At 42.0% G+C, this 15421-nt stretch overlaps 1 protein-coding gene across 1 annotated transcript in view; it reads left to right on the top strand.

The window, feature by feature from the left end:
- Positions 1–15421, top strand: part of TMTC1 (transmembrane and tetratricopeptide repeat containing 1) — a gene marked incomplete at its 5' end in the record, with an annotated part of 152534 nt that overhangs the window by 118410 nt on the left and 18703 nt on the right. The window contains one exon of the mRNA XM_021395874.1: positions 8348–8491. Within this exon, the coding sequence (XP_021251549.1) occupies positions 8348–8491 (144 nt within the window). The remainder of the gene's footprint in view (positions 1–8347; positions 8492–15421) is intronic.

Consider the following 15421-nt stretch of genomic DNA (forward strand, 5'->3'; position numbering starts at 1 on the left):
ATGTTGTTGTTCTGTACCCTCATGTAAATGCTTGGTTGGAGAGTTCATCCGACCTCACCACCTCCTGTCTGCTGTGATGTTGATCTGGTTTCTGCGGGGTCTCCGAAGAAGCCTGCACTGTTTCCTCTCTCTGCAAGGCAGGCATGTCTTGAATTATTAGTCCTTTGTTGGCCTTGAGTGGTTTCTGGGATTTTAAGGACTTACATAGATCCTACATACATTCTTTATATGAAAGCAGAGGCAGACGGCCCCATTTGATAACCTTTCATTGGCTCAGCATCACAGGAAACATGTGAGTTTAGCTGTGACATTGACATAAAATCCTTTCTTTCCTCCTTAGCTCTAAAGCTTCCATCCCCACCCAAGTTTGAAAATTTAATGAAATACTATTTTAAGTGCTACAAGGCTTGGTTTTAAAATGTCATGCTTCTGAATATGACATTTTAAAAGTAGGTGCTGGGGTCAAAGAATACTTGTGGCTTTTGTCAATTTACAGATTAAATCCATTCAGCTCCTCTTGTTTTGATGCCTGTGTCCTGTTGAGCTTTCCCTCGATGCTGGAACATTCTGCAGGCAAGGGAAGCAGAGCGTGCAGGCTGGGCAGCCCGCAATTCCTTGAGCCCTGGCTGCCTTTCAGCACTTGCTTTTTATACCAAGTTGGCAACTGGAGGTCCCAGCTGAGATCGAAGCCCTGTTTTACCCATTTCTGAACAGAGCTGGGGATTGTCTTCACTGCTGTTCCTTTAGTGATAGAGCATGAGGACCTGTGAGGCAGATTTGTCCCAGGCCACATCAGAAACCATGGTAGAGGTGAGCACCAACTCTCCATGTACATTTATAGTTGCTCAGTGCTGCTCGTTGGGTGGGCTGAGGGACCCAAGGCACCTGTAGGGGGACTCTTGCTCTTCAGCAGTGGTGAGTGGGACAAACTGGTGGGTGTCTGAAATAGCTGTAGGCACTCCATGAACCTGAGTTGCTAACTGCACGCAACATCACTTCCGAAACCAGTTATCACAGAATCATAGAATATCCGGAGTGGGACGGGACCCATAAGGATCAAGTTATGATCTTGGCGTTTCCATCAGGGCCTGAGCTGGTCCATGTAATGCTGGTGAAGAGCCTAGTGAGACCCACAGAACCACTCATGGGGTGGAGTGCACTGTTGAGGCTCAGAGGTGCTCTGAGAGCTGCTAGCACCCAATGAGGTTAGGTTTGCTCCCTGCCTTATTCCTAGCATTGTGTGAAGTGCTGATCCAGCCTGCCTCATCACTGAGTAATATAGAAATGGGTGAGGTGTAATAGCAGCAATCAGGGCTGCACACGTACAGCCCGGAGTCTGACTGCTTTGTCATGCTTTCACTGAAGGAGATTATGCCTGAGGCTTTCAAAGGAACCTAAAAGCCTTAGATCTCTCACTTGCCTGACTTTCAACAGGATTTCCAGGTTTAAAAAAAATCCTAGACTGCCACAAATCTTCTGCCAACCTGAAGGGTGTTAACTTTGAGGAAATATTGATGCAACTACTAAAACTCTTCAAGAGAAACAAGCTGCTGCTTAATATTGCAGGATTGCCTCTTCCTCTGTAAAAGGAATTAAAATGCTGCAAATTGAAGGTCTTTTAGAGGATGACATAGGGTCTGGTTCTGTGACCTGCATCACATAGAGCAGCTTTCAGACCAAGGTGCCATGATGTCATGAGGCCATGGCCTGACTTGTTGCCAGCGTAGGGTTATTCCCTGTAGGGTAGCTGCTCTCAGAATTGCATCAGCTTTTAAATCAACCTTACACGGAGCTTTATGGAAAACCTAAGAAAACACATGCAAATGAGTGTGATGTAATACTCAAATTGGGAAACTGGGTGCATAGGAGTAAACATAAAGTGGATAGTATAAAAATTTGGCACAGATGAGACATTATTGATGTAACCTTCTTACTTCTGTTGGCAAGATTATGCCAATAGAACATTACTATATGTGTTGAAATGGGGCAAAATGTGTCTTAAAAACAAGTTGCCATGCTGGCAGCAATAGGGCTGGGGTAACTAAAGCCTGACAGCTCCTTTAGTTTGGCTACAGCCAGTCTGTGCCTGTAGAACACTGTGGTAGGATCACACAGGCACTGGAAGGATGGCGAGTGGCAGCCAGACAGTGTCCAGCATCTTGAAGAATGGGTGAGAAAACACAACCTGTCTCAGGGCCCTACAGCCTCATCTGGTCAAAATGAGGGAACACCAGCAGTTTGCCCACAGTGGCACAGTAGTGATATTGAACCACAGCTGCTCCAAAGGTAGAGCGTACTTAGTGTGCTTGACACATACACATGAGGGTTGGCCTTTTCTCCCAGATAACTAGTGATGGAATGAGAGTTAATGGCCTTAAATTGTGCCAAGGGGGGGTCCAGGTTGGGTATTAGGAAAAAAATTGTCTCAAAAAGAGTGGTCATGCATTGGAACAGAGGGGTGGTAGAGTCACTGTCTGTGTTCAAGAACCATGTTGGTGTGGCACTGAGGGACATGGTTTAGTGGTCATGGTGGGAATAGTTGGGGTTGGCCCTGGTGATCTTAGTGATCTCTTCCAACTTTAGTGATTCTATGATTATTTAGTTAAAAGATGCGGTAACAAAAAGCAGGCATACTGCATCTCCAGCTCAACCAGTTGCTCGTTTTTTTCTCTAGCAGAAAAGAATATGTGCCAAGCCTCTTCGAGTATCATGCAAGGAGATGCAGGTGGATTTTTCCTTTCTGCTGCTGTTAGGGCATGGCTATTAGGTTAATTATGTCCCATGCTGCTTATGGCTTTTAGAACAGTCTAAGGACTTACGTCCCTACTCACTGGTATCACACTTTTGACAGGCTTGTCATAGGTGCCTGGGGCATCAGGGAAAGCCACTAGGAAGCGGTGACATCCCATGGGTGTCCCAGCTCTAAGAGATAGCTCTGGATGGCTTTCAGCAGCCCCCATTGGGCTGCTAGACCCCCAGAGCTGGCAGTGAGACCCGTTCTGTGCTGTTTGTGGGCATTTCCCTGGATAACTGTGCCTTAGTGTGGCTCCATTCCCTTTGCTTTCTACCCCTGCACAGTGTTGGCTGTGCAAAAAACCCTGTAACGTTCCAAGAGTGAGTGGGGAATTGTCAGGCTAGTGTTTTGTGCCCCCTTAATACCTCTGGCACCAGACCAAGGGCTGTTTAAGGCAGGACTGTGAGCAGAGCTTGCCAAGTGTTTAAGTGGTCTCTCTACATCTGAACTAAAAGAATTAAAATTCTTAGTGGATTATAGGTTGTATCCATGACAACAAACTCCCTCTCTTTCTCTTTTTTGGGGGGATCTCTTGTAGTATAAATGTGTTGCCAAACAAAACTCTTCAGTTTATTTTTTTAACTAATGTTTCACATAATAACAGCATTAATTAAAAAGCAAAATAAGTGGTTGTCAGCATTTTGATGATTGTATATGTTTTATGCCTGCTATCTTCTTATGAGACTAGAAGTCTCTTGACTGTGCAAGTCAATAATGCTTTTGTTTGATAGTATTAGAGGGAATTTTGCAAGCCTAAAAGAAGTGAGGATCATTATTAACGGGAGTTCTTGTGCACTGTATACCTGTAGTAGTTAAAGGAGAAGCTGCTTAAATTTATTCTGACAATTGCAGATGCAGCATGGGAGGAATCGTTTGAATTATTCATTGTGCAACAAGGAAACATCCCACTTGTCCTCTCTTCAGAGTTGAAATCCCAGTCTGATTAAAATATGCTTTAAAATATATGGGGTTAATTTCTTCTTCTTCTTTTTTTTTTTAAGTAACTCTGCTGTTTCAAGACTTCTATTATAATTACCTATGAATGCAAGTTTTTAAAAAAAGATTGCTCTGATTTCTAGGAGAAATTGATTTTTTTTTTACATGAACTGCTTCTTGTAGAATAGATTTAATGAAATTCAGCTTTCTTTCATAAATAATGCAGCACTTGCATTTGATTAGGTGAAGCCTAGAGGAATTTCTACCTAATCAGATGCATAGCAAGAAGGATATTGCCTACAGACTGTTACTATTATCAGTGGTGGTGGCAATGAAAACACAGCACTGTGTGCGTCCAGACTGAATGCTTTGTTTTCTTAAGAGAAGTTATAAAAGAACATATACATTGTAACAGCTGATTTTTTGCTAGAGTCCCCACTATTTGTAAAACAAGGTCTGCATTCTGGGTACTGCTATTATTGTGGCATGAAGAGACTCCACATTACCTTGAGACCTCATTGTGAGGTGTTTCTTACTCTTCCAAGAAATAAACTCACATGCGAAAGAGACAATCTTTGCATCAGGGAATTTTCTGTCAAGATAAACAAAGTAGCTATCAGAAATCATTGAGACCAATTCAGAAAATCTTGAAAAACAGCACAACCCTTGCAAGAGCGTAAAAGTGAAGAAGAAAGAAGTACATCTCCCTTCTTTTAGTAAGATAATAGATCACATGCAGCAAAAAGCAGAACAGTTTGCAGGTGGTATATCTGCAAATTTTGCAGAAACCTTTTGAGAGTTCTTTAGTAAATTTTGGGACACACAGGGACATGGCCAACCTCTTTTCAGTGCTCTGTGGGGACAGGACAAGGGGAAATGGCCATGGAGCATAGGAAGTTCCACACCAATATGCGAAAGAGCTTCTTCATGGTGAGGGTGATGGAGCACTGGAACAAGCTGCCCCAGGGAAGTTGTGAAGTCTCCTTCTCTGGAGATATTCAAGACCTGTCTGGACGCCTACCAGTGCAGCCTGCTGTAGGGAGCCTGCTTTGGCAGGGGGATCTCTAGAGGTCCCTTCCAACCCCTACATATTCTGTGATTCTGTGAAATGTTGCTTTAATTAGTCATCTGTGGTCAAGTTTTATGATGTTCTGTAAATCCAGCCACAAGACTTTGTTCTGCCGTTTTATCCCCAGGAAGCTGCTATTAGAAGCAGTGGGTGCATATGGGTATACAGAGGGTAGACCATTAGACCTTTAGTCAACATCCATATTAATACATAGAAAAGGGTCTGGCCCCCATTCTGTAGCCCTGAGGACAGCTGGTATGAATTGGCCTGCAAGTATCTGAGAGATGGTAGCTGAGTGCAAGCTGACTTTTGGGATCAGACCCCGGTCTGGGCTTAGCACTGGACCGCTCCTGGGAACTGTTTCAAGATGGCCCATGCTCTGGCTCTGGTTGCTTTACTCTAGGTGTTGCTGTCTTAGGGCTTGGTTATGCTCTCTGCCGAGCTCAGCTGAGTGTCATCTTGCTCTATCACCATGCTAAAGTGATATTCCAATAAAAATTTAAAGAACTGAACCCTAGCAGCAAAGCCCAACACCACTGCCTTATCTCCCTGTGCTCAGATTTTTCTCCTAACGTTTGTTCGGATATGCAAAATTGCAACTGTCATAAGTTCTTCAGGCCAGATGCTAAGCTGGCTTAAGCTGACAATTTGTGCTGGTTGAGGTTCTGTTTTTTTCACTTATATTTCTTGGAAAGGGCAATGAGATGTAATGAATAAATGTAAAACATAAGAAATAGAGCCCAGGATACATGGAGTTGTGTCTGCATCCCATGATTTGCTGTCGAGAGATTTTAGCGCTGAGCTCAGAAATGTATTTATGGAACTGCTGGTAGGAACTGTACAGTTTAGAGGAGAAATCAGTGCTGTTTTTTAATCTTGAATTTTCATCCCTCTGCAAATTGTTGCAAGCAAATCTCCTGGGCCTTAAATGTCATGCGGAGCAATAGAGGCCAAGAGTAGAATTAATTTCTGAAAGTTTGAGGACAAAACTGTCGGGTTTTGTAAAATGTTCATGTGTTTCTGGATTTCCCAAGAATTGTCTGAAATGTTTCTGTCCACTTACACATCAAGTGACTTCATGTCAGACGTAAGAGCTCTTTTTATATGAGTACTGACAAATGGGATGCTTGGCTTTTATCGTAGCCAAATGGAAAACAAGGCTCAAATATAACTACCAAATCATTTTAGTTGAAAGCAACGTCAAAATCACGTGGAATCAATAGGAAGCAAGACTGACCCTTTCGTTGTTTGCCAAAGGGTAGATAGAACATTCTTTACTCAAGATGGTGGTCTGAGGTATCATACAGAACTGCATCCCATGTGGTGAAAAGTGGGCAAGCGCGATCCTGTCCATTGCTCCACTGCCATTCCTGTGGAAATTTTCCCCCAGACTTCTTCATCCACCGAGGCTTAACCTTGCTGGCCAGTGGAGTTTAGGGCTAGGGTACGACTCAGACCCTATCCACTGATCGCTTTGTCTTTTACTGACTCTTCTCCAAGTACAGGCAGCCTCTCATATCCAGAAGTGCTTCAGACTGGCTGGGTAGCTTCAGTGATGGAAAGTGATGCTATTTTCGTGACAACTGGAGGCTAGCTTTGGATTTCCTACTATTTGTTTCTCTGTAACAAGATCAATAAAGGACCTCCTCCAAAATCAGTTAAGCCACGAATGCAGGTAGTGTGGGTGAATGTTGTGCAGATAGTTCAGATGGTGGTTTGTACATGAAAACTGCACCTGAAGGCTTGCATCAGGAGAAGTGATTACCTCTGACAGACAAGATGCTTATCTGTACACGAGGGATGTTGACAGAGCCTGTAGTCATTAGATATGAGTGGTGGTTATTACACTTACCCTTTGTCTGTGTAATACTCTGAGTTTAAAAAAAACATACACAGCTGCATCCTTGGATGCTCTCTCCTCAATGATGTGGCTGTGCGATCTTTGTCTGCCAGGCTCTGTGTTGGGTGGAAAAAGAGTTTTGGGACCTTTTTCTTGCTTAGTTGTAGGAAACATCCTGAATTTGTTCCTGGTGCACGTCCTCTTTTCTGAGTTTCCCCATGTGTTCCTGGCTTCACCCCCAAATAAGACCCTGCCAGAATCACTTATATGCTGTGGAATGAAAATGTGAATGATACAAATGTTGCAGCAGTGTATAAAATACTAAATTATTCATGGTACTTAAGTACAGAAAATCCCAGGGCTGAACTGACAAAATGAAGAACTCCAGGCAAGGAAAAAAAACAACATGGAAAGTCTTAGATTAAAAACATTCTCAAAATTGAGAGTTAGACCACATTATAATCTTAATCTCTGCTTCTTTTAAAAGCCCTTCCTCATGCCATACCCTGGGCTATAACAGCTAACCTCTTTTAATGTCATTATCCACATCTCTTTCCCATGAATTACAAAGCTATTATCCACACTTTACAAACAGGGACCTAAGGCAAAGAAATGCCAAATGACTTGTCCTGGCTTGAAAGAGAAGATGTGCACTGGCAGCAGGATTTGAGGCTAGGTCTCCTCAGACTGAGGCCTTGGCCATCCTAACCTACTTCCTCCCTGTCATGAATAAAATGAGCATCAAGACAGGGTCTGTGGTCACCTTCCTTTCCAGCTGGTCTCCCAGCTTACCTGGGACCTCTGTGGGCATCCCTCTTGTATTTGTTCATTATCTTCATGAACCTCAGTTTTCACTCATCTGTGATACAGAGGGCTCTGGATCAATTTCACCTCTGGAGTTTTCCAGTGAAAAACCTACAAACTGAAGTTTTATTGCAGGAGCACAATTTTGCCAGAGAGCTGAAGCAGCTGAGTGGACAACAAAGTGCTTTTGAATTCGTAGGGAATTTTAACAGAGATACATTGGGCCCAACGTGAAATGTTTTAACTGAAACAGATTTAAATGTTTGTTTTGAACAATTAAAAGAAGAACCAAGTGGTAAAAAAAAAAATTACAGCTAGAAGCTCAGGGAATTCATATTATAATGCACTCTGTTTCCAGATTTTTTTATCGTTTTGCTTCATCCTGAAAACATGGTTCAGCAGCTGATTTCAAGTTTCACTTTGCCCTTTATTAATGTCACTTTTATTGTGGAAAACAGATATTAAAAAAAAAAGCCACAGATCAGTTTAGCAGTGTTGTGTTGGTTTCCGTATATGTCAAAACATATTTCCATTGGAAACATATTTGTGACTAAGCGGTTCTTGCTTGTTCGAGAAACATTTTGAATAAAAACATTCAGGCTGCTCTGATCACTCTGCGTTTTGCTTGGAGGGTAAAACAGACTTTCAAAGCTGTTCGCTGTTCCCTTCTGCCCTGGAAGCATAAGGGAGCTGTAGGAGAAGATCTGATTTACAATCTCTTTGGGAGTTGAAAAGGTTCCTCATGATACCATCAGGACCTGCAGCAAATGAAGGGAAGTTGTTGTTTTCTAACTGACATCCTTCCCATTACCGAGTGCCAGACAGCAGTGGTGGCTGGACAGGTGACTTGGGCTTTGTGTGTCACTTAATGAGCTTCTGTAACTTGATATTTCTTTTTTCACAGACTGTACCCTCGTCATGCAAGTGCTCTCAACAACCTGGGGACACTGACCAAAGATGTGGTGGAGGCAAAGGACTACTACAGACGGGCCCTTCAGTTAAACCCTCAGCACAATCGAGCTCTCTTCAATCTTGGCAACCTGCTCAAGTAAGTTGTACACAGACCTGGGGCCAAGGAAATCCAGATTCTCTCTGTGCACATCACCACAGTGGGTTTTCTGCCAACTGGTAAAGGAATGGCGTTAGTTCTTACTGCTGGCACGGAGACAAGGCTTAGTCTGGATGTCCTTATGCTGTCTGCCAGGTCAGTTCAGGTGCTGTTTACAGTGATGCTTCAGCTGGAGGGCATTCACTTGTTCCAAATTAGGCATCAAAAAATGAGGAGTGTAAACCCAAACCAGTCACCTGAGATTTCCATCTCAGTGGAGAGGTGTAAACCTTTCCAGTGAAGCAAGCCATGTTGTTCAAAGGCAGGCATTTGATGCAGATCTAATGAATAACACATACCCAGCAGATACCTCAGAGCAAGTTCCCACTTCTCCTTGTTAGTTAGCTGTAACTGGAAGGTCAGCTGTATAGTTTCAGTATAAGCCCCTAACTTTTGAGATGCTTGAGAGGCAGAAGAGAAGGTTCATCCCATTCCAGGGGTGGGCTGGGTCTGTGTTTGAGGGGAAAGCTGGCTTACATCCCTATGTGGTTACTCCACTGAGCAAGAAAATGAGTTGATCAATTCCTAATTTGACGTGTTGTCATTTAGAGCATTAGCCTTTAGCAAGGAGAATAGTAATCATAATCTTGCAAATTAATTTGATTTACCATTTCTAAAGTCTGAACTTGGATTTACAAGAAAAGCTTTGCCACTATGTTAAAATCTACTAGAGTGCAATTAAACAAAATGAATCTCTATTACTGCATTGCTATGTTTTTGTCATGATAGTATTGTGGGTTTTTCCCTTCCCTGCCCTGCCCTGCCCTGGCCTGACACTTTGAGTGTGAAGTTTGTGAAGGATATTAAGTGGATTGCTGAAGCTCTGCCTGGTTCATTTGGTAATGGAGAAGTTGTCAGAGTAATACTACAGGTAAATCTGATGCTTTGGGGTTAGAATATGGCAGAGAAGTAGTTCCTATGTAGAAGGCAGGTTAGTGCTTTACTGGAAATACTCATGAGAAAGGTTAAGACAGTCTTATTGCAAGATAGATGAAAAGTCTATATTATTTGTGAGATTTGGTTGATTGAAATTAACCTTAGATGGCAATGCTATTTAAAAATATATAGTCTTTTTATTCCATCACATTTGCTTTAGTTACTATTCTCTGTGATTTTTTTTTTCCAAATATGAAATATTAATACAAAAAGACAAAAGGCAGAAGCAGCATCAAGATATTCTATGTCAATAACACTTAAATCTGGCAAGCTGATGGGCTCTTATGACCCAGCAGATGGGCAGAAACTGGATTTGTTGTGCTGGCAAAGTGTAAAGGAGGCCTGTGGGAAATTGTCTTGTTTTGTGTGCAATATGTCATGTTTTTCCTGATGCGATATTTAAGACACTGTGTGTCGCATCAGGTTGTGTGTGCTCTGCATCCTGTGGTACCACGTATTGCGATATGTTAAAGGTTTAAGATACTTCTGCTAACCTCTTTAAAACAAAGCTCTCAGGTTCCCTCTCCCCTTTTCCCATGCCCATTTACTCCTATATTTTGAAATTTTTTTAGGCTTCCAAAGCAACCTATTGCATCTGGATACAATAAGAGTATTAATTGCAATAGAAAATGGCTGTATCTTCCCATTTAGGTAGAATTGCTGGTGAGGGATGAGCACGTATATGTGTAATGCAGAAGCACCAGCACTTCTGCGTAAGGTTTACTAATTCTGAAGAATGTACAGGGAGGCAAGTTACCACCATTCATCAGTTTAATGGAGAGGTACTCGTGTTACTGAGGGTGGCCAGGCAGTCAGTCTCCGCCAAGTTCTCGGTACTGGTGGCAGCTGACTGGTGTAGTGTCTGCCCTGGCATTACCCCCAGTGGATACCGGTGGAGGCTGGCTGGCAAGGTGTCTGTGCCACCCCTCAGTACTGTGGCCATATATATAACAGCAGGAAACAGTAAGGCATCACGTATCAGGATAAGCAAAGTCATTCACAGAAAGCAAAGGAGACTTAGTTACAGCTGCAGAGCAGTTTCTCACAAACAAGCTTCTTCTAGCTACATGCAGAATCTAGAGGTAGTTTACCTGTGTTCCCAAGCTCGTGCTAGCCCTTTCTCACAGGCTCATTGCCTGTTCAGGCTGTGATCTGTATTTTTCCACACAACATGGAAAGCAGATGCTGTGTAGACAGCAGGTAACAGTGAAAGAACAAGAGGGAATGGCCTTAAATTGCACCAGGGGAGGTTCAGGTTGGATGTTAGGAAACATTTCTTCTCAGAAAGAGTGGTGATGCATTGGAACAGGCTGCCCAGGGAGGTGGTGGAGTCACCATCCCTGGAGGTGTTCAAGAACCGTGTGGATGTGGCACTGAGGGACGTGATCAGTGGGCGTGGTGGCGGTGAGCTGATAGCTGGACTGGATGATCTTAGTGGTCGTTTCCAACCTTAGTGATTCTGTGATTCTTTGAATTTCTACCAAATTATCCCTTTATTCAACTTAATCTGGAGCATGCTCTGAGAGACTGTGGTCTGCTGGGAAGAAATGAGTGCTGTGCTGTGTGTATAGGGCAAGCAGAATTCTGCAGACACTAAATGCTATTACAATCTAGGTAATGGACTGAAATTTTCAGAATATTACAGGCGGATATTGCTTTCTGGCTGTGACATGAGACATTGGAAAGGCTGTTTTGATATTTAAACTGATGGCAGTGAGAGGATAAAAGGTTAGAGCATAGAAAGGATTTTCTGTCCTCTTAACAGAGGCTTTGGTGGCTATACCAGAGACAGATCAGAAAGAGCCACATCTGCAACATCCAAATCATGTCCAGTAACTGCATTACGTATAGTGGCACATGTAACAAAATGGTCTGGCATCTGGCATGGAATTCCCAGTCAAATTCTGCTGCATTCCTTACATCCACTGAAATGTGATTGCAGATACTAGATTTCACCTCTGCAGTGCTGGGAAAGGGGAATTCCAGGGTTTTGGAAAGATGGGATTGCTATTCTCATCCAGGAATCTGCTGCTCATTACTGCCTGGATATAAGCTGTCTGTTCGAGCATCTGTTGCTTGTGATTTAAGCTCGAGTAAAAATTTGTTTGGAGGGCAACAGGATGGAAATTTTTCATCATTATTATTTTGTTTTCTCTGGATACGCTTGATGAGAAAGAGATTCCATTTTCTGTTTGCATATGATGAAGAAAACTATACGCCAGGAGATGAATGTTCTCAGGAATTATTGCAGGACAAAGGCTGAATAAACCACTGGTTTTGTTTACATAGCCTAAAATAAAATTGTATGTCATCATTTTCTTGCCTACTATAAATATTGGACAGTGCATAATTAAACAACACGGACAGATCTCTTAGTTAAAATAACCCCAGAAGGTGGCCTGCCTGAAAGTGAGAAATCGCCTTTTCTGATTTTGTGTTCCAAAGCAGCTAAACGCTGCTTTCTTTTGTTTTGTTTCAAAGTTTCCTGTTACATAAATATTTAACTCCTCTATATAGATTCAGTTTTGTTGAGATACCGCTTGAAAAACTGAGATAAATATGTATCATTGAGAATACCTCACATAAATTTATAGCCCGTGGGATATTCTGTAAAGAGACAAGAAATAAAATATTATGAACATTTGAAGTAAATATTTAGGATCTTAGCTTTCTTTTGCAGAATGGGAGGGAACTTACTCTTTGCTGTACTGTCTCTCTCCATACATAAAGCACTCTAATATTCAGTGCAGCATTTCTTATGAAGAAATGCCTCATAACTCTTACGTGCTTTGAGAGTCTTATGGCTGAATTTTCAAGGAGAAAGTGAAATGCCTAGAAACAATGTCCCCTGAGATCTTGAGTTTATTCAAAGGGATGATTCTCTTCTGCATGTAGAGTACCACAAGGTGTTCTGTGCATTTTTTGCTCTGATTTGTTCCAAGTTTAGTGAACCCATCTAGTCAGAGGAAGGAGGGTTGCCTGCCTCCCTAATACAGGCTTTTGGGTATGTATGTATTTGAATGTGCTAACATGGGCTTGTGTAAGTGTCTGAAAACATGGGAAAACATCAGGTAGATATTATGTGTATTGAGATACAAGATCAGGAAGTGAAATGTTCCTTTCTTCCTTTCAAAGAAGCAAACTGAACAATAACATTCAGTGATGCTACATCTGGCTTTCTGGATGATCTCTGGTTAGAATACTCTTTATTGTTTGAAGTGCTGAAGTTGTACCTCAGCATCACATATATATTTTAGCTCACTTAAAAAAAAAACAACACAAAAGCAAAACAAAAATAAACCACAACAAATGCTGGCAGCATCAAGTTTACCAAAGATTGAAAGAATAACTCAGGTTGGAACAAACCTCTTGGAGATCATTTAGTCAGTCCCACAGCTCAAAGTGGGTCAAATTGCATTGTGTTGCTCAGGGCTTTGTTCAGGTGAGTCTTGAACATCTCCAAGGACAGCCTTGACCTTTTCAGTGTCTCTCTGCTGGCCTTCCTCAGGTATGATCATGCTCTTCTTCCATGGGAGAGCCCAACACTAGGCATTGCTCCAATATCAAAAATATTATAAGAAAGGCAAGGATCATCTCCCTGGGCTCACTAATTTAGGACACTGTTGTCCTTCTTCTCCACAAAGGGCCAATGGCCAACACGTTGTCCACCAGGACCTCCAGAGCCCTTCCTGCAGAGCTGCTTTCCAGCCTGTTGTCCCCCAGCATGTGCTGGTGCATGGAGCTATCCAGCTCCAGATGCAGGACATGAATCTGGTTTTGTTCAACTTTTGGAGTTTCCTGTCAGACCTGATCCTTCTGAAAAGCAGCCTTTCCTTGCACTGTATTGCCCAGTGCCCTGGTTTGGTGTCGTCCATCCACAAAGTATAGAAGAAAACCAAAGGAGTGCATCTCAGTTATCTGAATTGATTTAAACCCAGGGAGTTGAACAGACTTAGGAGTTTCCTTTCAGACAGTTACACACTACAAGCTTCCCTTGGATTACAGTGTAAAACCGAGATGAGATGTTTAGAACTGTTGTGGAGCCCTACTGAGTTCCATGTTTCTGGCTTTAATGCAGTCAAACTAACTTCATATTGTAAAACAAATCTTGAAAATTAGAAAGTCCTCTAGAGCACTAATTCCTAGGTTACTTTTCTGTTGTGAATGAAATTTGCTCCAGTGCTAATAATAGCCCACACACAGGCCTGCGGATCCCCAGGCTTCTGTGGGGTAGTTTAAGCTGATGCTTCTCAAACTGCTGGGCACTTGCAAAAATACGTAAATGATGCTCCAGGGGGAAGGAGCTACTCCTTGCATTCCGCTCTGCCATGCTGGTTGTGAAGGGCTGGAGACTCAAGTGGAAGAGGGAATTAGGAGAGGGCATTGTAAACTAAGGTAATTTGGGGAAAAATAGGATTAAGTGATCATAGGCTCCTTGTGTCAGTTGAATTTGTTCCTCTCTCTGTCATGTTGAAGGTATATATTACCTAGCTTTTCCTGCTGTAGATCCTCAGTTTATGGTGAATTAGTGTATCGGACTGTTCTCCCAGCACTCAGTGTTCTCCCAGATTGCATGAGATTTGTATAAACTACAGCCTTGATTCTGAAAAGTGCTGAATATGTTGGCCCTGGTCCAGGAAAGCACTTCAGCCAGTAATTAATTTTCAACTTGCATACATAAAAGTTAAGTATGTGTTTAAGTGCTTGGCCAGAGCAGTCAGAATCTTGCAGGACTGAGCCCTCTGACAAACTATTGAATCTGCTTTTTGTAATATAATTCAGTCTGTCACATAAAAAGATGCTATAATCTTTCCCTCTCTACCCCCACTTTCAGGAGACAAACATTGTTCTTGGATCAAACGAGGAAAAGGCCATTTAGGAAAAAACGAGTAATTAGGAGGACTGCCCTATATTCCTAGTGCATGCTTGTGGTTAATGGGAACTTTTACTGCTGCTGAGCGGATCGCTTAATCCTTTTATTTCTGTAGCTGGCATTTCCTACATTTTTGCCAAACATCAATACCTTTATGAAGTAGTCATCTGGTTTTGATTTATGAAAATGTGTCATGAAACTCCAGCCAAGGAATCCAAAAGTATTATAAATTGACAAGCTAGCTGGTCTCTAATTAGTGCAGGGGAAAAGTGGTTCTTTATTTGTTTTTGATTCATTCGTGTAATTTATATGGAGCACCACTGGAAGAAGAGAAAGAGTAGCACAACTGTTTTCACTTAGCATAATGGACAGGCAAAATGTTCCTATAGTTATATAACTAGAAAGGGAAAAATTCTGCAAAGCCACATATATTATCAGCTGAAATTTGCACCTTATAAACAAGATCTGGTTACTTGACCCTGTCACTCAGATGAAATCTAAGGCCAAAGCAGCAAGGTGTTCACATACTTTCTGTGTTCCAGAATCCTTTGTTTCTTTTTGTAAGTCCTGCTATTCATATTCTTTGTACACCCAGCACAAAGAAAATGTTGTTCCAGTCCAGCTAAGCATCCTTAGATGTTTGCTTAGGAAACCTTCTAATTTTTCCAAGGGAAGGAATACAGAGTGGTACTGGTGAAACTGTAGCTCAAATAATAAAACATCCTTAGATTTTTGTTGAGGAAAATTTGTCCTTTTTCCAGGGCAGTAAGTGCAAAGCAATGCTGGAAAAAAATGATCTTGCTCATTAACATAGCCATTTCTCAGTTATCTCTGTTCATAATCCATAGGATCTGAAGAATAGAATCCTCTAGCCTAACGATTGACATGGTTAGGAATTATTTAGAGATCTCAGGCACTTTTTAACTGACCAATACTTTTTAAAAAAAATATTAATGTAACAAACTATAAGCATGGGTATAGAACAGCGCTAGCAGTCTAGCAGCTTGCAAAGTTTCCACAGTGTTTTTAGAAAGTGAAAATGCTTTGCATCTCCGCCCCGC

Source organism: Numida meleagris, chromosome 1 (assembly GCF_002078875.1).
Source record: "Numida meleagris isolate 19003 breed g44 Domestic line chromosome 1, NumMel1.0, whole genome shotgun sequence".
NCBI lineage: Eukaryota > Metazoa > Chordata > Aves > Galliformes > Numididae > Numida > Numida meleagris.